The 26,398-nt window shown below is 49.4% G+C and overlaps 1 protein-coding gene and 2 non-coding genes across 6 annotated transcripts in view; all 3 read right to left on the bottom strand.

Annotated features, from left to right (window-relative positions):
* The window catches only part of TBCD (tubulin folding cofactor D), a 202,336-nt gene that overhangs the window by 12,603 nt on the left and 163,335 nt on the right, over positions 1–26,398 (bottom strand). For all 4 annotated transcript variants that reach the window (XM_066236166.1, XM_066236169.1, XM_066236167.1 and 1 more), the window contains 11 exons: positions 20,680–20,742; positions 19,331–19,407; positions 16,598–16,679; positions 13,299–13,417; positions 11,096–11,187; positions 9,910–10,050; positions 7,965–8,048; positions 7,266–7,415; positions 7,058–7,196; positions 5,201–5,322; positions 2,548–2,625 (listed from right to left, as the gene is read on the bottom strand). In XM_066236166.1, coding sequence (XP_066092263.1) covers positions 2,548–2,625; positions 5,201–5,322; positions 7,058–7,196; positions 7,266–7,415; positions 7,965–8,048; positions 9,910–10,050; positions 11,096–11,187; positions 13,299–13,417; positions 16,598–16,679; positions 19,331–19,407; positions 20,680–20,742 — 1,147 coding nt within the window. The remainder of the gene's footprint in view (positions 1–2,547; positions 2,626–5,200; positions 5,323–7,057; positions 7,197–7,265; positions 7,416–7,964; positions 8,049–9,909; positions 10,051–11,095; positions 11,188–13,298; positions 13,418–16,597; positions 16,680–19,330; positions 19,408–20,679; positions 20,743–26,398) is intronic.
* Positions 709–784, bottom strand: TRNAV-AAC (transfer RNA valine (anticodon AAC)). The gene has a single exon. It is a non-coding gene; the product is annotated as a tRNA-Val (tRNA).
* TRNAI-GAU (transfer RNA isoleucine (anticodon GAU)) lies at positions 17,069–17,144 on the bottom strand. The gene has a single exon. It is a non-coding gene; the product is annotated as a tRNA-Ile (tRNA).

The raw sequence follows: 26,398 nt of genomic DNA, 5'->3' as shown, positions 1-26,398 counted from the left end.
GAAGGGGCACCTCTAGCAGTGACAAATATGGAACCGGACATTGACCAGTTCATTAGCCAAAAGCAGGCCCATAGTTCCCATTGGTCAGTTTGTTGATTTAAATTTACTTGTTCTTTATTTTAAATATTGTATTTGTTCCCATTTTGTTTTTTTACTTTAAAATAAGATATGTGCAGGGATTTGTTCATAGTTATTTTACAGTCCAGCCCTCCAATAGTCTGAGGGACAGTGAACTGGCCCCCTGTGTAAAAAGTTTGGGGACCCCTGTTCTAAGTACTTGGAATTGTCCAAGAAGAGGGAACATACTGAAAATTAACTTTGATAGGGTGACCATGAAGAAAATAGGAAAGAGTAATATATCCCAAATAAATGTGAAAGAAAAATGGAAAGAGGACAGTTATATTATTAGTCAAAAAAAAATTTTTTTTTTCATTTTTCCGAAGCTGGAAACGGGGAGGCAGTCAGACAGACTCCCGCATGTGCCCGACCAGCATCCACCTGGCACGCCCACCAGGGGGCGATGCTCTGCCCCTCTGGGGCATCGCTCTGTTGCATCCAGAGCCATTCTAGCACCTGAGGCAGAGGCCACAGAGCCATCCTCAGCCCCCAGGCCAACTTTGCTCCAGTGGAGCCTTGGCTGCGGGAGGGGAAGAGAGAGACAGAGAGGAAGGAGGGGGGGTGGAGAAGCAGATGGGCGCTTCTCCTGTGTGCCCTGGCCGGGAATTGAACCCGGGACTCATGCATGTTAGGCTGACGCTCTACCGCTGAGCCAACCGGCCAGGGCCTAATCAATTTTTTTTAAAAGGGAAGGAAGGGAAATGTGGAAACATCCTAAGATACAGACTTAAGAACAAGTGATAAGATTAAACAATCCAGTGAAGACAGACGGAATTTTTACAAAACTACTGCTAATAAGAGACATACCAAAAACAGCCTGACTAGGCGGTCGTTCAGTGGATAGAGCGACGGATTGGACGCAGAGGACCCAGGTTTGAAACCCCAAGGTCACTGGCTTGAGCAAGGGGTCACTTGCTCTGCTATAGGCCCCCCCACCATCAAGGCACATATGAGAAAGCAACAGATGAACAACTAAGGTATTGCAACAAAGAATTGATGCTTCTCATCTCTCTCCCTTCCTGTCTGTCTGTCTCTATCTGTCCTTCTCTGTCTCTGTCACATACACATACACACACACACACACCCACACACACACACGAGACATACCAAAAACAAATGTGAAAATACTGCAAGTGAAGTGAAAGAACGGGAAAAAGTATACAGTTCAAAGTTGAAAGAAGCTGGACAGCCACATTGATAATACAGGACCAAACAATGTCACCCAAATGAAAAGGGTCATCTAATATTAAGACTTAATCCTAAATTTGTATGTACCAAAATTCTGTATAAGACCTTAAAATACATAAAGCAAAAATAGACAAAACTATAGAAAATTAAAGATCTACATTTATAACAGATGTTTTCTCTTACTATTTTATGAAAACCAGAAAAATATGTTAAGATCTTAAGCAAAATACTTAGCAAGGATGCTATCAGCTGGGCAATTCTGTGAATGTGGGAACTGCTCTCAAAAAAGAGACCATTTGAGAGTCCCAGCAGATATCGAGAAATGGACCAGATTCCCCCACCCCAGACCTGAAACAAGTAAAAACCAAGCAAAATTTGTGGGATAGCAGTTTGCAAAGGACAGGGTGCACAGAGGTGTGGGAAGGAGGTGAGCCTGTAACTGCTCACACAGACGTGGAGAGGACCCATCTAGAACCCATGCCACCCTGAGCCATGTACAAGGATGAGTGCCAGAGTGGAGGGGGCTTCCCAGGACCCTTAAAGATTTGCCTGAGTCTACTCAGCACTTGAGTGCAAGGTCCTGCCCACGCTGGAGCAAGGACCACTCAGATGATGACAGGACACTATCTGTATACTGCCACCACCAGACAGGACACAATGTAGTGATCAGACCTCAAAAGTAGAAGAAAATCAACGCTGCTCAGGAGCCACCTGACACTTTCAAAGCTGTTTCTAAGTCACTGAAACACCTCCAACAGGAAGTTCAAATCCATAGGACACAAGAGATCCAGCCCAGGAGCCAAACCCACAAGGTCTGAGATCCAGTGGGATCATCAGCAAAGCAGCAAGAAACTGTGGCCCCTGACAACCCAGGAATGCAGAGCTCACAGACAAGGGGCAGACTTAGTAAGTGGCTGCACCTGTGGTCGGGCAGTGGAGGAACCCTAGCACAGCAGAGGTGGGAGGCGCCCTGGACCTAGTCCTGTGCCCAGCCAGCCAGCCTCCCGCTCTGTCCACTGCAACAAGCACAGGCCCCTATCACTTGCTCCTCCCACCAGCCATCTAATGTCAGCCTCATATTGGGGCGTTTATGGGGCATGTAAAAACTAATCCTGAACACATGGAAAAATTATCCCTAGAATTCTGATCCCTGGACCCAATCACTGTTTTTTTAACAGGTGAATGAACTACAAGGCTTAAGCAGGAAGGTGACACAGGCGAAGGAAGAAAATGAACACTCACTCTTCCTCCGTGGTGAAGACGTCAAAGCACCCGTTGGCCAGCATCTGGTCCAGCATCTTGAGCAGCGGCACAGACACCCTGAGGAAAGAGGGCATGTTGTGAGACCCCAGGTGCCAAAACATGGGAGGAAGGAAAGGCATGTGGACAGCAGGAATCTCCACTGTGACGATTCCAGCATCCTGCAAGGGCACAGCCCAGTCAAATCATTGGCAGGGTGTTTTGTCAAAAATGGGAAGCCCTTTCTGAGCTTCATATAGAAACGCAAAAGAGAGAGAAACCCCACCACCATGGTAAGATAAGACAGGAGTGCTAACACTGCTCAACTTCAAATGTTATGGTAACGTTCAGATTGTAAAGGTGAGTCATGTGGTCAGGAACAGAGGGTCCTAGCGAGCTCCTATATCCAGTTTCCACTGAAAGCGCAAGAACCAAGCAGTGACTTGATTGCCTCCAACACCTCGTGCAGGAACACCTGACACCCAACGTGTGGGCAGGGACTGCCCCGCATCACACAGAACTCACCCCAGACAGATTTCCAAGTCAGAACATAATGCCTAAAACTATAAAACCTCCACAAGAAAACATGAGAGAAAAGCTTTGCACCCTTGAGTCAGGCAAAGATTTCCTAGATGTGACATGAGAAACACAATCCTGAAAGAACAAATGGAAAAACTGAGTTATCAGAACATGAAGCCCTTGCTGTGGGAGACTGCTGAGAGAGAAAGACAAGCTGCAGCCATACATCTGGCAGACACTGGTCCAGGACCTAAGAGAAAACCCAAAACTCACAAGAGAAAAAAAACAGGCAAAAGATCTGAGCAGGCACATCACTCCAGATGGCTGACAAACTCCGAGAAGGTCTCCACATCTCAGCCAGGAGGGAAGCGTGTGCTGAAGCCAGGACGCGTCACCACAGCGGTCAGGACAGCTACAGGGAGAGTACAGACCGCAGGGTGCTGCACTCTGGGTAACAATAGGAGCACCGGTAATGTGCAGATGGTATCTGCAGGAATCTAAGTGGCACAATCACTCTGGACAACAGCTGGCAGTTTTTTAAGAAGTTTAATATTCGCCAACCACATGACCCAGCCAGTCTGGCCCTGGGCCTTTATCCAGAAGAAAATGAGAGAGACGTCCACAAGACTTGTTCATGAATATTCATCGTCCCCTTGTAACGGCCTCAAATGGAAACGACCCAAATGCCTGTCCCAGGTGAAAAGAGAGATTGAGTGTAACCACCCAAAAGGACAAAAGTCAGCACTATAAAGAGTGACTAAATAACTGTGCTGGACCCAAGAAGCCAGACATACAGAGGGTGCACACTACATGAATCCACTTAAAATTCTGGAAAACGCCAACTACACTATGGTGACAGAAGGCATCAGTTGTTGCCTTCTAGCGAGGGAGGTGGAAAGTAGAGGGTTAGGAAGCACCTAGTATGTGGGTGCTGTGTCTTGACCATGGTGATAGTTTTGTAAATGGTGACATGAGTCCGAACTGCATGTTTTTGCCTGACCTGTGGTAGCGCAGTGGAGGAAGCGTTGACTGGGATTGCTGAGGTCACTGGTTCAAAAGCTCAGGTTGCTTGGCCAAGACACAATCAAGAAGCAACTGCTGTCAGTTGATGATTCCCATTCCATCCCCACCCCCCACTTATCTCTTTACTCTAAAACCAATAAATAAAATCTTAAAAAACCCCACAAAACACTGGCCCTGGCCACCTGGCTCAGTGGATAGAGCATAAGTCCAGCATATGAATGTCCTAGGTTTGATCCCCAGTCAGGGCACACAGGAGAAGCAACCATCTGCTTCTCTCCCCCTCCTTCCTTCCTGCAGCCAGTGGCTTGATTGGTCTGAGCATCAGCCTCAGGCACTAAAAAGAGCTTGGTTGTTTCAAGCATCATCCCAAGACAAGGTTACCAAGTGGATTCTGGTTGGGGCACATGTGGGACTCTATCTCCCTTCTTCTTGCTTAAAAAAAATAAAAAACAGAAAAAATACTCCCTGTTCTATATCCATTTCATCAGAGCTCCTTCACACCTGCCAAGGGCTGTTTACAAAAAGAGGAAAGGCCACAGGGCTGAGCTTCTGCTGCGAGCTGCGTCCGTGCTTCCCACAGACAGGACAGATGAACAAGATGGGCTGCTGAGGATCCAGGGAGACTTTCAACCACACTGCTATGACAGGGGCCCAGCTGCCCCAAGAACATTGAGAACTAAGTCCAGCAACAACCCTCTTGGAGGGCTGAGCTCAGGGCCCACAGAGTCTACACTCTGCCTTCGTGGGAAAGCAGTTAGCAAAACACTGGAGTAAAATGTTTAGCAAAAAGGTCCTATTTCTCACAATGACAGCACAGTCCTGGCTGACCAAGCTCGCTGCTGCTCAGATGTCATGTTCATGTGCGGTATTTTGCCACGTGGGCTTGGAAACATGACCTAGAAAGCACCACAGGCACATTGTATTGTCATCTTTATTTGCAACATGTACAAAAACCCTAATCCCAATGGCCCAAAGTGCAGGTTGCAAGGGGCCCCAGAGAGGTGACAGGGTGGCACAGAAATGACCTGGCTGGCTATGTTCATGTCCCTCACCTATGCCTGCCCCACCCCACCCTTAAAACCCAGGGGGTCTGAGAAATAGTACCACCACTTACCTGTAGTTCAGAAGGTTATCCTCAAAGACCTGCAGCAGGGTCCTACTGAAGCCCTCCAGGGCCTGTGGGTCGTTCTGAATCCCTTTCATGTGAGCGAACAGACTCTGTGTAGAGTACCTGACCTGAAACACAGGGGCATGTTCCTGCACCACATGAGACTGCCCACCTCCTTGTCCCCCGCCTGCCCCTGGGTTGGCCGCAGCAACAGACTCAACGTGTTCAGGATCAGAGGAGACTGAGGTACAGAGGGCGAAGATCAATGCTGGTGAGACTAGAGTGACAGCAGAGCCACGGGGCACATGCCTGAACTAGAAATGCTTCCCTCGAGGTGGCAGCACAGACTAACCCTCACATGCTGTAACTCAGTGCCCAGAACAACCCCTAAGTTGTCCACAGTGGAGATGGTCAAGGGTCTACAGCGGAAACAGGTCAGGATACCAGAGCCTGGCATCATGAGTGGCCAGACACTCTGAAACCTTCACTCCAAACTCATACCACAGACCCCTGAGGCACTGCTAGGCTCAGAGACCCTCCTCATAGGCACCACACCCAATGTGGGAGCGGGCCTGGCAGACAGAAAAGGGGAGAGGGCGTGACCCCTTGCACAGCAAGCAGTGGAGGTAGTGACACAGTAACATCAGACAACCAGGGTGTCCCTGATGCTGGATGCTAGCAGTTACCAGCTGACAGGGAAGAGAAGTGCTGAGAGCAGACTGCAGCTCAGCCAGCCCGGCAGTGTGCCCAGCAGTTTGGAGGCTGCCCATAGCTGGTGTGTATAGGCAACTTCCCTCTGACTACCAAACAGAGAGGGCAGGTCACACAAGTGAGTTAGCAGAAGTAGAAAGCAGATCTCAACCTGCCCCAGGCTGCTGGCTCTGCGCTTAAAAGACACAGAACAGAGAAGAATACTACAAATTGACTTATAAAGAAAATTGCAATTATGAAAATGAGCCTATGATGAAAAAGCATGAGAAACAGATTTAACAAAGTGAATAATTGGTAATAAAAAACCAGTAATCATTGAAACCAAAATGTCACAGGGAGAGAGAAACAGCAGCCTTCAGAATGCGAAAGAGAAGTGTAGAACCTGGAGATTAGTGAACAGCAGAGGATGGACATGGACAGAACGCAAGAACAGGAGCACAGTGGGGGGTGGGAGGGCAGGTCCGGGGCTGAGACTGTCCCCAAAGTGCCAAGAACTCTGAGCCCACCAACTCAGAAAACAATGAATTCCCACAGGACCTATCGCAATAGAACCACAGGCTGGCACAAACCACGCAGAGGGGACAGCAGCCTCCGTAGCAGCACCAGAGGAAGCATAGGGATGGGCACTGGGGTGGCAGGGGCTCTGCAGTCAAACTGACACCTTTAAAGGTCAGGGAGCATATGAACACCGAGCCAGCAAAGACATGACAACGGAAAATAAAAAGAGACTTCTCCAAAAGACAGCACACAGAAGAAAAGGAAACCAGCAGCAGTGGGCACCTGGCATCACATGTGGCCAGCACAGGATGCGCATGCCGTGCACCTCGTGACAGCGGCACAAGACCTCAGGGTCAGCAGCACAGACAGGAGTTCACAGTAACAGTCCTAATCCCCGAGTGCCCCTCATCAGAGGTGATGGCTCTCTAAGCAGCCCTGGGGACCCTTCCCTAGGAGCACAAGGCCAGGGGAAGGAGCTGCACAAACGGCCTGGCTTCCCCAGGTGAACACCCCACAGGAAGAGGAAGAGCACAGCACCTGGAGCACATAGCCCAGTCCCTGGCTCCTGCTCAGGAAAGTGCCACCCCAGCCCCAGGACAGACGCCCACCCAAAGTCACTTTTCTGAGAAGAGGGCAGGCCATACATGTCCTCACCGTGGACTCTGTGAGGCCACCCACAGACACTGCCAGCCCCAGCAGCACATGGTATCGGTAGGCGGGCAGCCCCAGCAGCTGGGTGATGCAAGGGAAGGCCTGGGATGGTGCAGTCCAGTTGACAGAGACCACATCAGACCTGCAAGAGAGTCACAAGCTGGAGGGGCCTGCCATCCCACCAGGAATGGGGCACCCGGTCCCTCAGTACCTGGGAAAGAGCTTTTCTAGTTCTTCCCGATGGGGTATATTAGGAACGGCAGAGTATAACAGTGTCATGAACACATGGGCGGCATGCGCACGGAAGTGGTCAATCTTCTCACTTGCCTGCTGGGCCAGGCAGCACATGACCCGCTGGCAGCTGCAAACCAAGAGCCCAGTGTTAGCACAGCTCCCAAATGAAGGCGATGACAGGGCAGGGCCCCACTACAGCTGATCTGATACCCCAAAGCCTAAAGCCTAAATACAAGGTCTTGGATAGAAGCAATGAAGACACACAGGGCTCCAGTAGGTGGTGATGCAGCACAGGCTGAGGAGGCACAAAAGGACGAGAAGTGGGACACAAAGAAGCATGGGGTGAACGGAGGGAAGGGCTCAGGAAACAGGACCACCATAGACACAGCAGCTCGGCAGAAGGGCATGAAGACTCCACAAGTGAGGTGCCCAGGGGCAGCCCCATGTCCTGGGAACTGAAAGTAGAGGGGACAGCCAGGCTCCCAGCTGGAGCAGGCACTAAGGTACAAGGGCCCAAAGCTGAGAAGTGGACCCTGCCTCAGCCTCGCCCAGAATGGCTGTCCTCCAACAGGCCTGAGCCTCAATGAAGGGGGAGGCCTGGGCATGAGCCGTGGGGTCAGGAGACAAACAGAGAACAGACTCTCCAGGCCCAGATCGGGGCAGGGAGAACACTCACATGGGAGCCTCGATCAGCTCTGGTTGGTCCCTCCCCAGGAGAAGCGTCAGGTCCATCAGACTGGTCATGGCGGCCTCACGAACCCTGTAGGGACAAAGAAGGGATGAAGAGATCGCTTGCCAGCTTGAGGTGACCAACAGCCACACATGGCCAGGGGGACTCTGACGCCTTCAGCCAGGGTTTCAGAGACTGAACTCCACATGTCAAGGGAAGCATCTACAAAACAGCATAGGCAGCTGACTGCCCTTCCTCTAGGGAAGTTTTCTCCCATGACGGGCCAACACGGTGTGTTCCGCAGACAACCTGGTCCCAGCGAACTATCACGAGTGCTCACACAAGAACAGCATCAATTTTCTTAACTTTTAAATGCAAAACACACCCAACTCTACACAGCTTCTTTTTCCCAGCAGAAAACTTTGAGGGCTTTCTAGCTTTTCCGGGGGTAGAGGTACACAGAGCAGCTCATGTTTCTGCTACCTAAGGGTCTTCCAGATCAGAAGGACTCTTGTCTACTCTGAAGAAACTTGTCCACAGCAGCTCCCATGAAAGGAAACAAACTTACACAATTTGAAAAGCTGAGCCCACAATGGATGGCCAAACTCCAGAGTGAAAGCAGTGTTTTAAAACTGGGATAACACACATTCAACCCAGCCAGGACACGGGTGGGAAACAGGGATCACAGACACAATGGCCTGGTTTCTTCAGGGCCAGCAGTTCCCACAGGCCTGGGGCACCCACCCTCCCAACAGGGAGGGTGCCACACATCAGGGAGATGGCCTGTGCTGCTAGGATCAATGAGTGGTAACACGAATATACACCTACACCCGTGGGAGGACTGGTAAGTGAGGCGCTGAGTGCAGGCACAGGGGTGCTCAGAGGAGCAACAGGACACAGGTTAGAGGCTGACACAAGTTGGATGGGCTCAGATACCAGATGTGGCCTCCAACCAGCTGCTGCTAAGGACAGATGACCTCTGGAGGCGCCAGGAAAAGGCAGAGCATGGGAGGAGGGAGGACAGAGTGCTCGTCTGTGGACTCCCATCTCTGTAAACAAATCACTCACAAGGAAAGGCTGGGGGAAGAACACTGGGGTCCCAAACCTGCACACACAACTCAGGCCCTGGCCGACTCCTAACTGGTCAAGCACAAGGTAAGAGCCCCAAATCCTGGAAGCCAGCAGCTGGGAGGACTCATGTGCAGAAAGAAGAACCTGGAGTCTGAGGCCCCTCAGTCAGGGCTGTGGGCACAGGCACACCTTGGGGTTTGCACCCGAGTTAAGGGCCAGCAAAACCCCAGCCCTGAGGGCAGTCGGTGACCTGACTACACAACACAGGCCTGACATAAGGAAACCTAACACTTGCTCACAGGAAATTACACAGACCAAAGCCTCTACAATTATGAACTTATGGTTTCTTAGTTAAAAATGAAATGTAAAAAAAAAAAACAAAACAAACGCTAAAGTAGTAAGAGAAATAGACCCACAACAGAAATAGACCCACAGGCGACAAATATTAGAATAAATGGGTAGAATCTTTAAAATAAACCATTAGAAACATGTTGGAAGAAAAAAGAGAAAAAGGTAGAAAAAATAATAAAAGACTTTCTACAGAGAATGGGAATCTCTGAAAAAGGACCAAACACCACAGAACTCAGACCTGCTCCCAGAATTAACAATGCACAGATTCTACACCAGGACGAGGTTGTCCCCATCACCAGCACAGTCAGCATGCCTGGGCCTCTGGGGCTGACTCTGGGCCTCAGGACACTGGAGTGGGAGAACCTCGGAGGGGTGTGTGTGACCCTGAATGGATTCCTCCCTATTTTTTGCTCTGAGGGCAGCCACAGCAGTAGCTGAAATACTGTACCAATGAAGACCCACCATCCTTCTGTCTTGACCTGTGAGAAGTCTGGAACAATCTGGAACACCTAAAGGCAGGCTGCCTTACCACGCGCCCACGTCCCCTCGGCTGTCAGTGGTGTAGTCGCTCAGACAGTCCAGCAGCGTACAGTACACCTGGGAAGCATTCTTTCTGCACACGACCTCATCTGGGGACCCTTCTGCTCTCGCACCGACAGTCTGGCAGACCCTGGAATCAGAAGCATAAGATAGCCCGTCTGTGCGTCTCATCCAGCCTTTCTGCCAGACCTGACGTGACCCTCCTCACAGGACACACTTAGAACAGAGTGCTCTCCTCCAGAATCACGTTTTCTAGTGTCCGCAGCTTAAAAGGGGCAGAGTGAGGCCAGTTGTGACCAGACTCCACAACCCTCCATCTAGGCAGAAAGGGGACAATGTGACATTAGTGCACAAGACCATGTGTGGGCTCCACACAGCTGGTCCTCTGATGTGCTTGTGGGAAGAAAGGACAGCACGTCAGAGGGGTGCACATTTGTGACCAAGGGCTGGAGATCAATCTGCATGTGTCCTTTCCTCCTCCCTCAAGGTTGCCAATCTTTGAAGTGGTCTAGTTTCCTAAAGTGAAGAAGTGATCACACTACGAATTTAATGTTCCTTACAGGGTGGGGCAAAAGTAGGTTTACAGCTGTGGATACTGGAAAGTTTATTATTGTATTAATGATTTGTTGGGGTTTTTTCGTTAGATAAAAGACAGACAGGCAGACAGGAAGGGAGAGAGATAAGAAACATCAACTTGTATTTGCAGCATTTTAGTTGTTCATTGATTGCTTCTCATACGTGGCTTGACCAGGAGGCTCTAGTCGAGCCAGTGACCCCTTGCTCAAGCCAGTAACCATGGGATCATGTCAATGATCCCACACTCAAGCCGGTGACCCCATGTTCAAGCTGGCAACCTCGGGGTTTCGAACCTGGGTGCTCAGCATCCCAGATTGATGCTGTATCACTGCACAACCACCAGACAAGCAAATATATATTAATTATTACATATATTTTGTTCCATTCTGTATAATTAAGACAAATTGTTAATAAACTTCTCAGTTGGAAATATTCTTTGACAATCCTATGAAAACAGAAGAAACTAGAAAATAAAAAATAACAACATTTGCCTCTAAGCAGATTTGTCACCTGAGACCAGGCTCCTAACAAACCAGCTATGAACAGCACTCAGGGTTGCTGACCTGAGAGTGACTGGGGAGGAGGAGCTGCTGACTCACCTGGCAATTGCCTTCAAGGCATCCCGCCTGGACTCCGCAAAGCTCATATCCTTGGGAGAAATGTGGGTGACAGAGCTTAACCCTTCTAGAACCTGAAAAGCAATGACCAGTCATCAACAAACCATCGAACATAAGTGTACTTTTCATGCAAGTGCAAACGTGGCCCTAGTGTTGCACTCCCCCAGAAAGAGCACCATGAGTCTGCCGCGGTCACCTCCAGCTTCTCCCTCTGTGGGGCCTAGGGCCCAGGTGACCTCTGCAGGCCTTGCCTTAACCTGGGCAAGAACCTGCCCCAGTCTGTCCCAGTGCCTGGAGCCAGAAATGCAGCAGCTCCTGTAACTTGATCTGTGGCTGTTCAATGGGACGGTCAGTTCTAAGCCAGGTGTTTTAGATGGATAAGCTCCAGTGTGAGAGCTTCAGACAGTCTATCCCTGTCTCATTAGCATGTAAATCCATCTGGTGCACTGGACCCCAAGGTATAATGGGCTAGGGGGCTAGGGGAAGATGACAGGTGAGGGACATGTACCTAGGCAACTGGAAGCATGGGCATTTGGGTTATGGGCAGCAGGACCGTGACCAATGTTTCAGTTGAGGGGAAGGGGACATAGGAGTTTGGTGACTGAGGCCTGTAGGGATCTGCAGTTTCTGGCTGGATGTGCCCAACCAGTGGCCACAGGCACATACTCTTGTAGGATGCTTAGGACCAAATTGGGTGACAGGCAATGGCTGACCCCGATGGGGACAGGCCAAGGCTACAGAGCTCACGGCACACACTTCAGGGCAAACCCGAGGAGGCTGGTCAACCAGAAAAAGGGAGGTGGGGAGGAGAACACAGGGCACCTGTTCCCAGGGGTGAGGGCTGTGAGTGGCCTTAGGTACAGGAAATGGATCAAGAGACACAGCCTAGTTCTCAGTGAGGCTGAAACAAGCCTCCGCCTTCCCTGCTCACAGCTTTCAAATGGAGCTGGTGACAGAAGAAACACCTTTAGCCCTTCATAGTCACGGACAATGGAAACTAGACGGATGCTGAGGCAAAGCTTAAGTCAGCAGGACCAGCTCCATGCCCCGAGTGACCCTGTCTCCAGTGTACTCCTCAGTATACAAGGTTCATCCAAGTTCTGTGCAACCAGGCCAGGTGTTTCTGCCCAGAGCAGTGCTCTGCCCCTTTTTCTCTGTCCCAAACCACCACCACCACCACCACCACCACCACCACCACCACCACCACCACCACCACCTGACAAATTGTCTGTCTTTCCAAGAGCAAGCAGAGACCTCCCCATGAATCCTGAGAAGCAGGGACCTCCTCCTCAGGCTGAGAACACAGAGCTGTTCCAAGAAACCTGGGCCCTGGTGCTAGGCCCTTTGACAACTCCTCTCAGAGATCAGATATGCTTCAGAGGAGGAATTCCTGGCATAGGAGGAACATTTGGAGCAAGGACACTGAACCAGACCCTGCACCCTTCAATCATGGCTATAGGAGCGAGCAGCCACTTCCAGATGCGGTAGGAATGGTTTCTACACCAAACAATAGCTTCCCCTCCTAAGAACTGGAGTTTAGCTTCCCGCCCCAGTCTTCCCTTTCACATGACTGTTACCAGCCTCTAAAACACCATCAGGCCCTGGCCAGTTGGCTCAACGGTAGAGCGTCGGCCTGGCGTGCAGGAGTCCCAGGTTCGATTCCCGGCCAGGGCACACAGGAGAGGCGCCCATTTGCTTCTCCACCCCTCCCCCTCTCCTTCCTCTCTGTCTCTCTCTTCACCTCCAGCAGCGAGGCTCCATTGGAGCAAAGATGGCCTGGGCGCTGGGGATGGCTCTGTGGCCTCTGCCTCAGGTGCTACAATGGCTCTGGTTGCAACAGAGCGACGCCCCAGAGGGGCAAAGCATCGCCCCCTGGTGGGCATGCCGGGTGGATCCCGGTCGGGTGCATGTGGGAGTCTGTCTGACTGCCTCCCCGTTTCCAGCTTCGGAAAAATGAAAAAAAAAAACACCATCAGTGTCATTCCCTGTCCCCTCTTCTCACAGACACAGGGGCTGGTTTTGCTTCAGATTATCTAGGTGGCACTATTTCCCAACCACAAACACCAAGGATTTTCTAATAGGTGGCCATGTCCCAGGGCTCATGTGTATGGTCTCACACACACTGCCTAAACTTAAGCCACACCATCTCACATGGACGCCCCTTCCACACTCAGCCCAGACTCACCCGCTGGAGCCTGCCTCTCAGGAGGAAGCATGGAAGAGCACCCAGGGCCAGCGAAAAGCCACAGCGTGTCATCTCCTCTGGGCTCTGAAGTTCGCTGAGATATTGCTCTATCAGTCCCTCTGAAAAGAAGCACAAGGTGAGCCACTGCTATCCAAGCTTTCCTCACACTCCTGACATTTCAGAAAGAAGGGAGAAGCTACTTCAGAGTTTGAAAGCAGGTGTGTTTTCAAAGTGGTATAAATCAAATTCAACAAATGATTTCACTCAGAAAAACAAATCCAAGATGGTTTTAAGCATGGTCCACACAGTCATAGTTCTCATTGCCATTCACTAAGAACACAAAGGCTTACTGTAGAAAGGATGCCCTCCTCATAAGTGAGAGAAAACCCTGTGCCAAAGAGGACACAGTGCAGTGTAATGGGCCCCACGGACACCCTCCATGTTGCGGTCAGGCAGAGTGCAAGCAGCAGCCAAGCCTACATCTCCCAGGACAGGAAAAGCCTGTCATCAGAACTGGACAACTAACTGGACAGAGGTTTGAGAGGGAGAAACGAGAAAGGGCACCAGGAGCTCAGGGCGGGATTAAACATTCTAGAAGGGACATGAACAACCAGACCTGTTCTTCAGAAGGGCAGCTTGGAAGGTGAAGGGAGGTAGACACTTACTTTGTCCTATCTTTTATAACCAGAGATTCCTGCTGTCACTGCTTCAATTTCAACAACGCATGACATTTGGAACATGCGTAAACAAAACCCTCAGTAATGGGCTCCTTACATCTCCACAGACTAGGATAGAAAAAAATAAAGCTGCAACCCTATCTGTACATGCACTAAACTGACATCTTTGGTGGAACTTAACAAAATACACATCAGTAACAGCATGAGAAAAAGACGTTGCCCTTCCTTTTCACAATTCACATGAGTTTCAAAGGTTAACTTCAGAATATAATTTCTTTCTCTATTCAGAATGAGTGATATGGTACCCTTTTCTTAGGCAAAAAGCAAAACATGGCCTAATCATCCCAATTTTAAAAAATAGACTATATACAAAATAACATTATCATCTCTTTAAGAAAAACTGTCTGTAATAAAGGGATACAGTAAACATTACTAATTTGGAAAGTCCGTCAGAATACCAAATTATGAAAAGGTACATGTCTGAATAAAAGCACAGAAAGTCAACTAATGCACACACTATTTTTATACACTTACAACAACCTAACATAGGGCCACCTAGATATCTGAAGCAAACGTGATGCACGTTCCAGAACAGGATAGGAGTGCCACAGGGAACACAGCATGTGAGCACAAGCCTATAAAAATAACACTTGTGAACAAGATCCTGGGCAGCAGCATGGAGAGTTCTGGGAAACACACAGGGGCTGGACCATGGTGAAGCAGCAACACGCATGCTGTCCCCACGGAGAGGAAAAGAGCACGTTTCACACAGCAAGAACATGCACCAGAAAGATGCAGCCACAGTGCAAATGAAAATTCTAAAAGCACATTTTACCATAAAATATAAAAGCAGTGCTTATGAATAAGAACAAAGATGAAGAAGAAAGCATGGCATCAGGAGGCCTGGGAGGACAAGTTGAAGCAGACAGTTCTGAGCTAAGAGATCTAGAAAACAAGCAGCAGAAAAAGTCACCACAATAATGAAAGTGGAGGTGCTAAAGAACAAGCAACAGAAAACAGGAAAACGGACAAAAATATGAGAAGGTCCAATTACATTGGGAAAAACAGGTATACAAAGAAGACAGGTAAGGAGCTCCTCCTACACATAATTAGAACCTCCAGAGCACAAAGCAGGGAAGAGCTCACTTAAAAATGTAATTTAGCCTGACACAGAGGGCCCAGGTTCGAAACCCTGAGGTCACCAGCTTGAGTGTGGGCTCATTCAGCTTGAGCACGGACTCACCAGCTTAATCGAGGGGTTGCCGGCTTGAGTGTGGGATCATAGACATGACCCCATGATCACTGGCTTGAGCCCAAAGGTCGCTGGCTTGAAGCCCAAGGTCACCGGCTTGAGCAAGGGGTCACTCACTGTGCTGTAGCTCCCTCCCGGTCAAGGCACATATGAGAAAGCAATCACTGAACAAATAAGGAGCTGCAGTGAAGAATTGATGCTTCTCATTCTCTACCTTCTTGTCTGTCCCTATCTGTCCCTCTCTGTCAAAAAAAAAAGGTCACTTAATGCCCTGGCTCTGTGCCAGAGCCTCAACCCAGCGTGTGGATGTCCCAGGTTTGAATCCCAGCCAGGGCACAGAGGATAAGCGCCCATCTGCTTCTCTACGCCTCCCCCTCTCACTTCTCTCGCTCTCTCTCTTCTCCTCCCCTCCTGTAGCCAAGGCTTGATTAGAGCAAGTTGGCCCCTGGGCACTGAGAATGGCTCCATGGCCTCTGCCTCAGGCACTAAAAATATATATACATAGCTCCAGTTGCAATGGAACAAGGGCCCTGTATAGGTAGAGCATCATCCCTAGTGGGCTTGCCTAGTGGATCCTGGTCGGGGCGCATGCAAGGGTCTGTCTCTGCCTCCCCTCTTCTCACTAAAAAAAATTTTTTTAAATGTAATTTAGCCCTGGCCAGTTGGCTCAGTGGTAGAGTGTCAACCCAGTCCATGGATGTCCCAGGTTCGATCCTCGGTCAGGGAACACAGGAGAAGCAACCATCTGCTTCTACTCTACTCCCTCCCCTTTTCTTTCTTCTCTCTCTCTCTTCCCCTCCTGCAGCCATGGCTCAACTGGTTTGAGCACATAGGCTCCAGGCACTGAGGATGGCTCTGTGGAGCCTCTGCCGCAGGCACTAAAAATAGCTCCATTGCAAGTGGCCCCAGATGCAGTTGCCAGGTGGATCCCGGTCAGGGCGCATGAGGGAGTCTGTCTCAGTATCTTCTCCTCTCATTAAAAAAAAAAAAAGTAATTTAAGTAAGTACTGCTGATATACGTACTAGCTGATTCTATACATTAAAGAGTAACACTGTGTTCCAGGAAAAGTTCACATGGTAAAGCCAACATCAAGACACCAAAGGAGAAGCTACTAGTTCAGAGTGGAAGAGACATTCCTCTGGGTAGTGGTACCAAACTGGTGGATTGGAGAGTGGGGCAGGTCCAGGAGAAATCGTGTCCCTTTAGCCAAAGCCCCTTTCCCCTTACAGTGTCCAGTGCCCATCACATCCCTGCTAACAGCCTGGCTCAGGCCTGCATTCACACTGCAGTGGGAGTGAGCCAAACCAAAACCCAAGGCTACCCCTATGCCCCCGGAGAATTTGATGGTCAAGCACAGTGGCCCACTCACCGTGTCCAATGGAGTCTACCTCCCCAGGATCCTCAGTGTAGTACTCATTGCAGAGAGCGGCCAGGGCTGAGACAGCTGCTTCCTAAAACAAAGTGGGACATGAGAGGTCCTGCAGTCTCCTGGCACCACAGGAGCAGCTGGGTTGTTCCACAGTTGGGCCAGCAATTTTTTTTATTTTACTTTTTTGGTATTTTTCTGAAGTTGGAAACGGAGGCAGTCAGACAGACACCTGCATACGCCTGACCGAGATCCACCCAGCATACCCACCAGGGGACGATGCTCTACCCATCTGGAGTGTTGCTCCTTTGCAACCAGGGCCATTCTATTCTAGCACCTGAGGCAGAGGCCATGAAGCCATCCTCAGCACCCAGGACAACTTTGCTCTAATGGAGCCTTGGCTGCAGGAGAAGAGAGAGACAGAGAGGAAGGAGAGGGGGAGGGGTGGAGAAGCAGATGGGCACTTCTCCTGTGTGCCCTGGACGGGAATCGAACCCGGGACTCCTGCACATCAGGCCGAAGCTCTACCACTGAGCCAACCGGCCAGGGCCATGGGCCAGCAATTAAAAAAACAAACAAACAGATTTTTAAAAAAGCAGAAACCAAATTACATCATTCATTCTGGCACATTTGTCTGTTGTCATCTGTCAGATATAACTTTAATATTCTTTGCCAATAATAAACTGAATAGACAACTTGATTATTTCTTCCATGCAATGCAAATTATGTGCCTCTTATGTGAAGTTAATAATAAGATGGGCACCTCTCCTTCCCTGCAGAGGTAATAAAGGAAAAGGTATGTGTAATATATCCAGCAGTGACATGAGTAAGGACTCTGGGCAGGACATGTAGGGCCTCATTTAGAGAAGAGTCAGAGTGTCCAGGAGCCCTGGGAATAGGAAGGGGCTCCTTAGTACCAACCCCAGGAAGAGCCACATAGAGCAGGATGGAGGACAGAGCACAGGAGGTGACAGGGACTCACAGTTCCTCTCCTTAAACACCCATAGTTATAGAGGAGGAGCCTGAACTCAGGAAGCCTACTGTGATCAGATAGCAAAGAACAAACATAGGAGTCATATGTTGTCTCCACTCCCCTAGACTGAGGGTAAGGCCATCAGAGCAGCCTGAGAGGGAGCTGCTGGGGCTGGGCAGGAAGGGCCATGAATATCAGGAGGTACCCCAGAACAAGCATCACACAGAGTTGTTGTTTGTACCAATCAGTACAGTGGGCTACACTGTGATCTCTGCTGGTATGAATCAATCACAATGTGTTTTAAAAGGAAAGTTTGCAACACTGAGGAATTCAAATTCATCTAATAACACTGTGGTTAAATTCTACAGAATGACAAAGTTACCTTTTAAAAAAGGGCACCAAGGCCTAACCAGCCAGTGGCACAGTGGATAGAGCATTGGACTGGGACACAGAGGACCCAGGTTTGAAACCCCGGGGTTGCAGGCTTGAGTGCATGCTCACAAGCTTGAGCACAGGGTCGCTGGCTTCAGCGTGGGATCACAGATATGACCTCATGGTCGCTGGCTTGAGCCTAAAGGTCGCTGGCTTGAGCAACAGGTCACCGGCTCAGGCTGTAGCCCCTCAATCAAGGCATATGAGAAAGCAATGAACAACTAAGGTGCCGCAACAAAGAAATATGATGCTTGTCATCTCTCTCCCTTCTTGTCTGTCTGTCCCTGTTTCTCTATCACTAAAAGTAATAATAAAAATAAAAATTAAAAATAAAAAAAGGACATTGAGGAAGCATTCTAATAACCCAGTAGAAATGCTAAGATACACAGGAGGCTGGAGAATCACACTCTCCTTTCTTGGGGAAACCTGCTAACCCAACATTCACGTGTCCTGGGATAGAACACCTGTGGCACTTGCCCACTGGGACACATCACACTCTCCCGAAATGACCAACACAATGTGTGTGGTGGTGACTCTGGGCTGCAGCTTTTTCATCTGTGCACATCACATGCACAGCTTCCAACCCTAAAATTCTATAACTCGACAGGATGCAGAATTCAGCTACAGCAGCGGTTCTCAACCTGTGACCCACAGGTTGAGAACCACTAAGCTACAGAAACAGTTACTATTGGCCCTGGCTGATTGGCTCAGTGGTAGAGCAGCAGCCCGGCATGTGGAAGTCCCAGGTTTGATTCCCGGCCAGGGCACACAGGAGAAGCGCCCATCTGCTTCTCCACCCTTCTCCCTCTCCTTCCTCTCTGTCTCTCTCTTCCCCTCCTGCAGCCAAGGCTCCATTGGAGCAAAGTTGGCCCGGGCATTGAGGATGGCTCCATGGCCTCTGCCTCAGGCGCTAGAATGGCTCTGGTTGCAACAGAGCAATGGCCCAAATGGGCAGAGCATCGCCCCCTGGTGGGCATGCCGGGTGAATCCAGAGGGCTATCTCTCCGCCTCCCCGCTTCTCATTTCAGAAAAATATTATAAAAAGAAAGTTATTATTGATGTGCAAGAAAACTACTTGGAAGAAGAATAAAATAAAACCAGAAACAGGAATTTAAAAACTTACATATTCTGGTCACCAATAGCTGAATTAGTTTTCCTGATCATAAATTATATAGACCATACCATTGAGAAGTCCAAATAAAATTACAGCATTTGTCAATTATCACATCCTTGTATAAAAGGGACTCCTAATGCACAGTTGTGAGCCAAACACTGAAAAGAATGTCACTTTCGATACAATGCAGCAATTGGAAAAATCTTGTTTATCACACCTTAATCTGCTGTCTAGAATGACTTGAAATAAGATGGAGATTTCTCAAAGTGTCATTTATCAGCCACTGCCAACCATCTGTCAAAGAAACAAAGAAAATCATTTACCTGATTAAAAAAATTTAGATGAAATTAAAGTCAACAACAAATAGATCTTCTACCTCTTAAATCAAAGTAGATGGTAAACACTAAGATGAGTTCAGAGAAAATCTAAAGTGAACATTCTCCAGGCTGTACAAATTCCAAAGGCCCTCAGTTTAAAGGGGAAAAGTCATTTGGCTGCTGAAATGTTAAAACTCTTACAATAGGAAAATTTTTATTCTTTTACTACACCTGTAAGCCTCAAGTGGTTTTTCCCTGTACTTCTTCCTCAAATGATGTCCCCAAACTCTCACCAATAAAAACCCAGTCAGCTCAATCAGATTCAACACCTGGTAACGAATGCTGAATCAATGCAGTTCTTTAGAGGGTGCAGAGCAAAGGCAGCATGGTACTGGGGACCCGACGTCCCTCACTGCCCCTTTGCGGGCAAGTGCCCGCCTGCTGAGAGCTGCGTCTGTTTCCCATGGATAGGATGGGTTGCTGAGGGCACCGGACCTGCACAGGGGCCTAGCCACCACCACAAGAGCAGGTCTCAAATATCCTGACTGAGCAGCCTTGGCACTTGCTGCTACATCCCCTGGTTTGGTGAGGGCCTATGCCACAAACGGCCAGTGCTAGGCGTAGCTGTGAAAGGCAGGGCTTTGAGGACAGAGCCTGAACTCTGAGAGGTGAGAAGGGTCTGGTTTTCTTGAGAGGAGTATGTAGCATATGCTTGTCATTTACAACAGGTTCTGGCAGCAATTCAAAACCAGGTATTCCGGCCCTGGCAGGTTGGCTCAGCGGTAGAGCGTCGGCCTGGTGTGAGGGGAACCCGGGTTCGATTCCCGGCCAGGGCACATGGGAGAAGCGCCCATTTGCTTCTCCACCCCCCCCCCTCCTTCCTCTCCGTCTCTCTCTTCCCCTCTCGCAGCCAAGGCTCCATTGGAGCAAAGATGGCCCGGGCGCGGGGGACGGCTCCTTGGCCTCTGCCCCAGGCGCTAGAGTGGCTCTGGTCCCGGCAGAGCGACGCCCCGGAGGGGCAGAGTGTCACCCCTGGTGGGCGTGCTGGGTGGATCCCCGTCGGGCGCATGCGGGAGTCTGTCTGACTGTCTCTCCCTGTTTCCAGCTTCAGAAAAATACAAAAAAAACCCCCAAAAACCAGGTATTCCAATATCGTGTAACCACCCTAACAGCTTCATTTTAACTTTTCAATCTGAAGTAGTTCTGGAAAAAAATACAAAAATGTGAATCACTGAAGAAAAGCACTTACCAATTACAGTGTCACCTCTGAAGGGCATTTTGGAAAGGGACAAGTTTTCTATTAAAACGCACACTAGGAAGAAAAAGGATAAATGTAATGTCATTTCTTGGAAAGCAGCCACTGCAAGGCCTACCCTGCTGTACCTGCACCTGCGCCTCAAGGTGGGGACCAGGACACGGTCATACCCACTATCAGGATGGTGCCTTGCCGATCCACTCAGGGACCTGCCTTCCACCCGCCCCACTGCCCACGGCCCTAGGACAGGACCAGTTAGTTGCTCCTAGCACACCATGGCCCCCTGAAGTGATGCTGCATAAGCACGTCTCGTATTGACACACAAAAGGGGGAGGCCTCTGCATCCGCCATTTGTCACACTATAATGAAAATAGCTTTAGAGGTTTATCTCTTGATCATAAATTCTTATTTCCTGAGAAAATTCTACTACAAAAAATATATGATGGAAAAGACTGCTAGTTGTCACTGTGGTGGCGGCTGGCCATCCTTGAACACCCTGTGTCACGAGTGTAACCTACCTCTATACCTTTACAGAAATGACACAGCATGCTGCTCTCGTAGACCCCCCCCCTTTAGGTTCTCTACTCCCACACTTTGTAACTGAATTCCTGGATCCGGTAGTGAGGGCACCTGAGTGTGAGCTCCCTCACCTTCCTCCAGCTCAGAGAGCACATGACCAGAGCCCTCGGGCAGTCAGGCTGGGCCGGGTCTGTTGCAGTGACAAAATCCTCCAGGTCTCATCAATTACAACAAAGGCTTCCCCCCCTGTTCATATCATATGTCCAATCATCAGCTGAAATGCTGCCAGGCCAGAGGAAAGTGACAAAGCTCAGAAGAATTTGGTGCAAACACGGAGTGCTCCTGATGAAAAGTGATATCCTTTCCTTCTCACAGCTCCTCACTCACACCAACTCTGACCAGAAATGTGGTCCTACACTTGGATAGTAACCAGAACCACCACAAACACATATTTCTGTAGTAACCTCCCTACTTTTCTTTTTTTAATTTTTAAACTTACTTGTTGATTTTAGAGAAAGAGAGGAAGTCAGAAAGAGACAAGTATCTACCTGTTCCTGTATGTGCCCTAACTGGGGATGGTACTGACAACCTTTGTGTATAGGGATGACCTTCTAACCAACTGAGCCATTCTTTTATTTTAACACAGTATAATCAACTGCTAAAGACCTCATACACTCTTAATAGGTGGGTAACATTCCATACTACAAATGTGAAACAGTCCATTCAGTTTCTCCTGACAGAAAGCAGGTAAGACAAAAAGGCAGCTGTGAAACTTGAAAGGGGTGACTTTGGAGAAATAAAATTTGAGATTGGGGGTGTAGGGTGCTGAGACCACTGACAAATAGGAAAGTAAACTATTTCATTTTTTGACATACTAAAAAATAAACTTGTAGGAAAATAATTTGCTATGAAGGAAATAAGAAACAAGCATGAGTGTAAACCAAGGGTCAGCAGGAGTCACCATAGAATCAGTGCCTTCAGGGTGACCTCCAGAGGGTGAAGGTACAATGCAGGAGGGCAAGAAGAATGGGCTGCCTGCTGGAGACTGTGACCTTGGTGGGGGGACTGCAGGCAGGTGAAGCCAGGTCAGTCAACTCCTGACCTCACTTTCCTCCTCTCCGGGTGGATCCCCCACTGACCAGACAGTGTGAAAGCCAGTGTGCCTGAGAGCAGCAATGCCCTGCCTCGCTTTCCCCCACTGCACTCCATGTGTGCCCTTTCCGGAGAGCCTCCCACAGCAGAGAGCAGGTGAGGAAGAGAAGCAGGTGTCTGAGGGAAGAATGTGTGGAAAGCATCCCACATGTGGCACCCGAACCCCCCCCCCCAAATAAAACACAGAGCAAAACCTCCAAGAATTGGGGGGGGGAGAGAGTAAAAAATGGCAAAGTAGAAGTAAGGGTGCTTTTCCTTTCATCTTTGGACCAAACATAGCAATTTTTCTGTCACAATACACAGGGCACAGGCAGTGGGTACAGCAGGTAACTGAGGATGAGTGGAAATGGCCTGGCATCTCCAACTGATACGACCAAGAAACAGCTGATAAGTAAAAGAGGGCAACTCCAGCTCCCCTGTCTACCCATGTGGCAAATGCACCCTGGTTGAGCCCTACATGCTGTCCAGAGCCGTCACCTGCTACACCCTCAGAAAGCACCTCGGCAGCAACCAAAGTAACACTCAGAAACATGGTCATTTCCTGTCTAGAGAAGATATTTCTCCTGAGTCCTTGACAACTGTGATGGGTGGACAGAGACGTCTGCACAGCAACAGCCTGGTAAAGCGTCACAGCAGTTGTTGCAGCTGTGAAAAGGCTGAAGGGCCTGACCTGCGAGTGTAGGAAACTGCTACCAGTATCTTAAGCAGGCAGAGCCTACCACACGATTCCAACTTCATAAGACACAATTCTATAGGAACAGAACAGTGACCATGATGGAACCCCTGAAATATCACCAGTGGGTATACAATCTTCCTATCCCCTCCTTTCATAGTGAGCAATGACATCTATGCAAACTTACTGCTCAACACAAGGAGCACATCCTCAGTTGTAGGGGAGCATGCCAAGGTTGTAGGACCACTCTGGCCACCTGCCCTGTGGTTGGTGCTACTATAGTTCCAATTGGGGGCCGGAGAATGGATCTCTGCTACCCACTCCATGCCTAGACAGACCCTAAATCCAGAAATGGTCTCTAGATGACACTGGAGCAGCAATTCAGAGTCCTCTGAGTGATTCTGTACCTAAGAGGAAGTGATCATGTCTACATCCCAAATCCACATGCTGATATTGGCCACAAGTGGGCAGCGGGCAGGAATGAATTAGTTTTTGCTTTCAGAATCTCCTTTCCCGCCATGTCGTCAAAACCCCGAGAACACTAACCTAACACTAAAGAGATACAATTCTCAGCCAAGTAGTCCCCAAAGGATGGGCAGGTCCCTTCGGTGGTGGTGGGGGTGGGTAGTGGCAGAACCCAGAGGTCAGTTCAGTCCACATCTCAGATGTGGCACCCAGAGTATGTGTCTGCCCCCTGAAAGAACCGAGCATACCTCGACAGAAATTGGTATGTCACGCCATCATGAGCAGCCCATCCGTGGGTGAGATGAGCCCCTCGCTGGGGTTGAGAACCCCACCCTCTGTAGATCAGGAGTCCCCAAACTTTTTACACAGGGGGCCAGTTCACTGTCTCTCAGACCGTTGGAGGGCCGGACTATAAAAAAAAACTATGAACAAATCCCTTTGCACACTGCACGTATCTTATTTTAAAGTAAAAAAACAAAACGAAAACAAATACAGTATTTAAAATAAAGAACAAGTAAATTTAAATCAACAAACTGACCAGTATTTCAATGGGAACTATGTTCTTCTCATGACCACCAATGAAAGAGGTGCCTCTTCCAGAAGTGCAGCGTGGGCTGGATAAATGGCCTCAGGGGGCCGCATGTGGCCCGCGGGCCATAGTTGGGGGACCCCTGCTCTAGATCCTTAAGACAGCCGGTCCCATTAGGAATTCTATCAGGAGCTGAAGTCAGGCTTTCCTGGTGATGATATGTGGAGCTGCCTACAGCAAGCACGTCTGTGCTTCTCCTTACATTTATAAAAAGAATCAACGAAAATGAAACCACCGGCCCTAGCCATTGACTCAGTGGATAGAGCATCAGCCCAGCATATTGATGTCCTGGGTTTGATTCCCAGTCAGGGCACACAGGAGAAGCAACCATCTGCTTCTCTCCCCTCTTTATCCCCCTTTTCTCCCTCCTTTTCCCCTTCTGCAGCAAGTGGCTCGACTGGTTTGGGTGTCAGACTTGGGGCACTGAAGACAGCTTTGGTCCTAGTGTCAGTCTTAGGTGCTAAAAATAACTTGGTTGATTGAGAATTGGCCCCAGACAGAGGTTCCAGTCAGGGCACATGTCTGTCAGTCTCCCCTCCTCTCACTTAAAAATAAAGAAATAAAACCACTTACCATATTTCCCCATGTATAACGCACCTTTCCTCAAGAAATTTGGGGTCTAAAAACTGAGTGCACGTTATACAGTGGTTGTGGCATTTCAAATGCCACAGATGGAACTGAGGATGAGGCAATATATAAAGACAGCGATTCATCATCAGACACAGATGAGGACAAACTAATGGATGGGAGTTTTGATAGTGATGGGGAGTTGTATGAATTTTATGATGAATAAAACTTGAGTTCACTAACTTTATGCAATCCATTTTTTTTTCAAATGTCAGGCCCCAAAATTAAGGTATGTCTTATACATGGGAGTGTCTTATACAGGTGGAAATATGGTACTTGGAAAAAGTCTTAGGGAACCCTGTACCTGTGTCAGAAACTGCATGGGATATGGGAACCCCAGCCAGCCATCAAAGACAGAATCTGAGGCACAGCTTTTCCAATGGACTTGGGTTTAGAAGGAACTCTTTTTGGCTTTTCTCCTGTTCCCTCCAGTCTGAGTTCCTTCTGCCCCACCCCAAAGTGGCTCTGGCTCTGTGCATCAGGGAGTTCCATGGGAAAGGTCTGGGACTATTCTGGAGACCATGCACAGTGGGTCCTCAACACTCACGATTAATCTACCAACATAGGCCTCACCGCAGTCGTCCCAGCTTCTCAGCCCAGTGTCTCTACCTCATCTACTTTGCCCTGTGCTGCTACCCTGAGACGTCCCCATGGCGAGTAGCTTCACAGGCAGTAATTTCTGGCTTTGCTTTCCTCTCACTGATTGGCAGTGTGCCGCTGGGGTTTACCCTGGTTCCCCACAGCTATTTTTATCACCCTTTGCTATTGTTTCTTCCCCGCACTCTACGCAGGCAGGCATGTGTGTGGCCTTTTTCAGTGTGGGAGACATGCTCATGGGGTGTCCCTCCCATCAGGTCTGGGCAGTACAGGTGATCGGCACATGGAACTGGATTGGCCTATCAATGATGGGGTGTTCCAAACTGACCCAGGAGCCCATGATTTCTTCCTGCTTTCAGCTCAAGAGGTGCTCTCAGAGATGTCAGGAAATCCTGGGGGACAGCCCCCACCTGGCCACTGAGCCAGCACAGTTCAAAACCTTGTTGCGATCAGCCGTGGCCCAGGTGCTGCTGCTCTCACAGCTTCAGTGCACCCTACACTCCTCCTGCCCACTGCACTGCCCGAGGAACCACCATGTCCCCCTGGAGCCCAGCACATGTCAACCTGGTGACAGCCTGGAAATCCCAGATGCCCTCCCACTGGCTAGGATTGTCCCCTTCCCTAGCATACTATTCGCCACGAGGCTTCTCCTCTGGCAGAGGAATGACATGCCAGACTTGCATGACATCACTGCTGCCATCTGGGTCCAGGGAACTGAGTGGGGACAGGCTGGGCATAAAGATCAAGAGCAGTGGAGCAGGGCTGATGCTGCAGGGCTGCTGCGGGTCAGAACCTGGCCTGGAGCTGCTTCCGATCTGCAGACCAGCTTTCAGGTCTGAGCACAGAGAGTGTTCTGGAAGCCTAGTGAGACTGACTCTACAGCTGTTCCGAGGATCTGCACATTCTCTCTACTCCTTAAACAACTGGAGACTCCCAACCAAACAAGAACCAAAACAGACAAAGGAAAAAACAGTGCTTTGTGATAAAGAGGATCTGGGGCAAATGACAGCAGTAAGGGCCCCTGCAACCCCTTCTCAAGCCAGGTGGCCGCTGAGTGATGCATACATTCTCAGAGGGGCAGAAGGAACTGG

This window comes from Saccopteryx bilineata, chromosome 6, assembly GCF_036850765.1.
Source record: "Saccopteryx bilineata isolate mSacBil1 chromosome 6, mSacBil1_pri_phased_curated, whole genome shotgun sequence".
In the NCBI taxonomy this organism is placed as follows: domain Eukaryota; kingdom Metazoa; phylum Chordata; class Mammalia; order Chiroptera; family Emballonuridae; genus Saccopteryx; species Saccopteryx bilineata.
The sequence above is the reverse complement of the archived record's forward strand: the minus strand, read 5'-3'. Positions and strand labels throughout refer to the sequence as shown.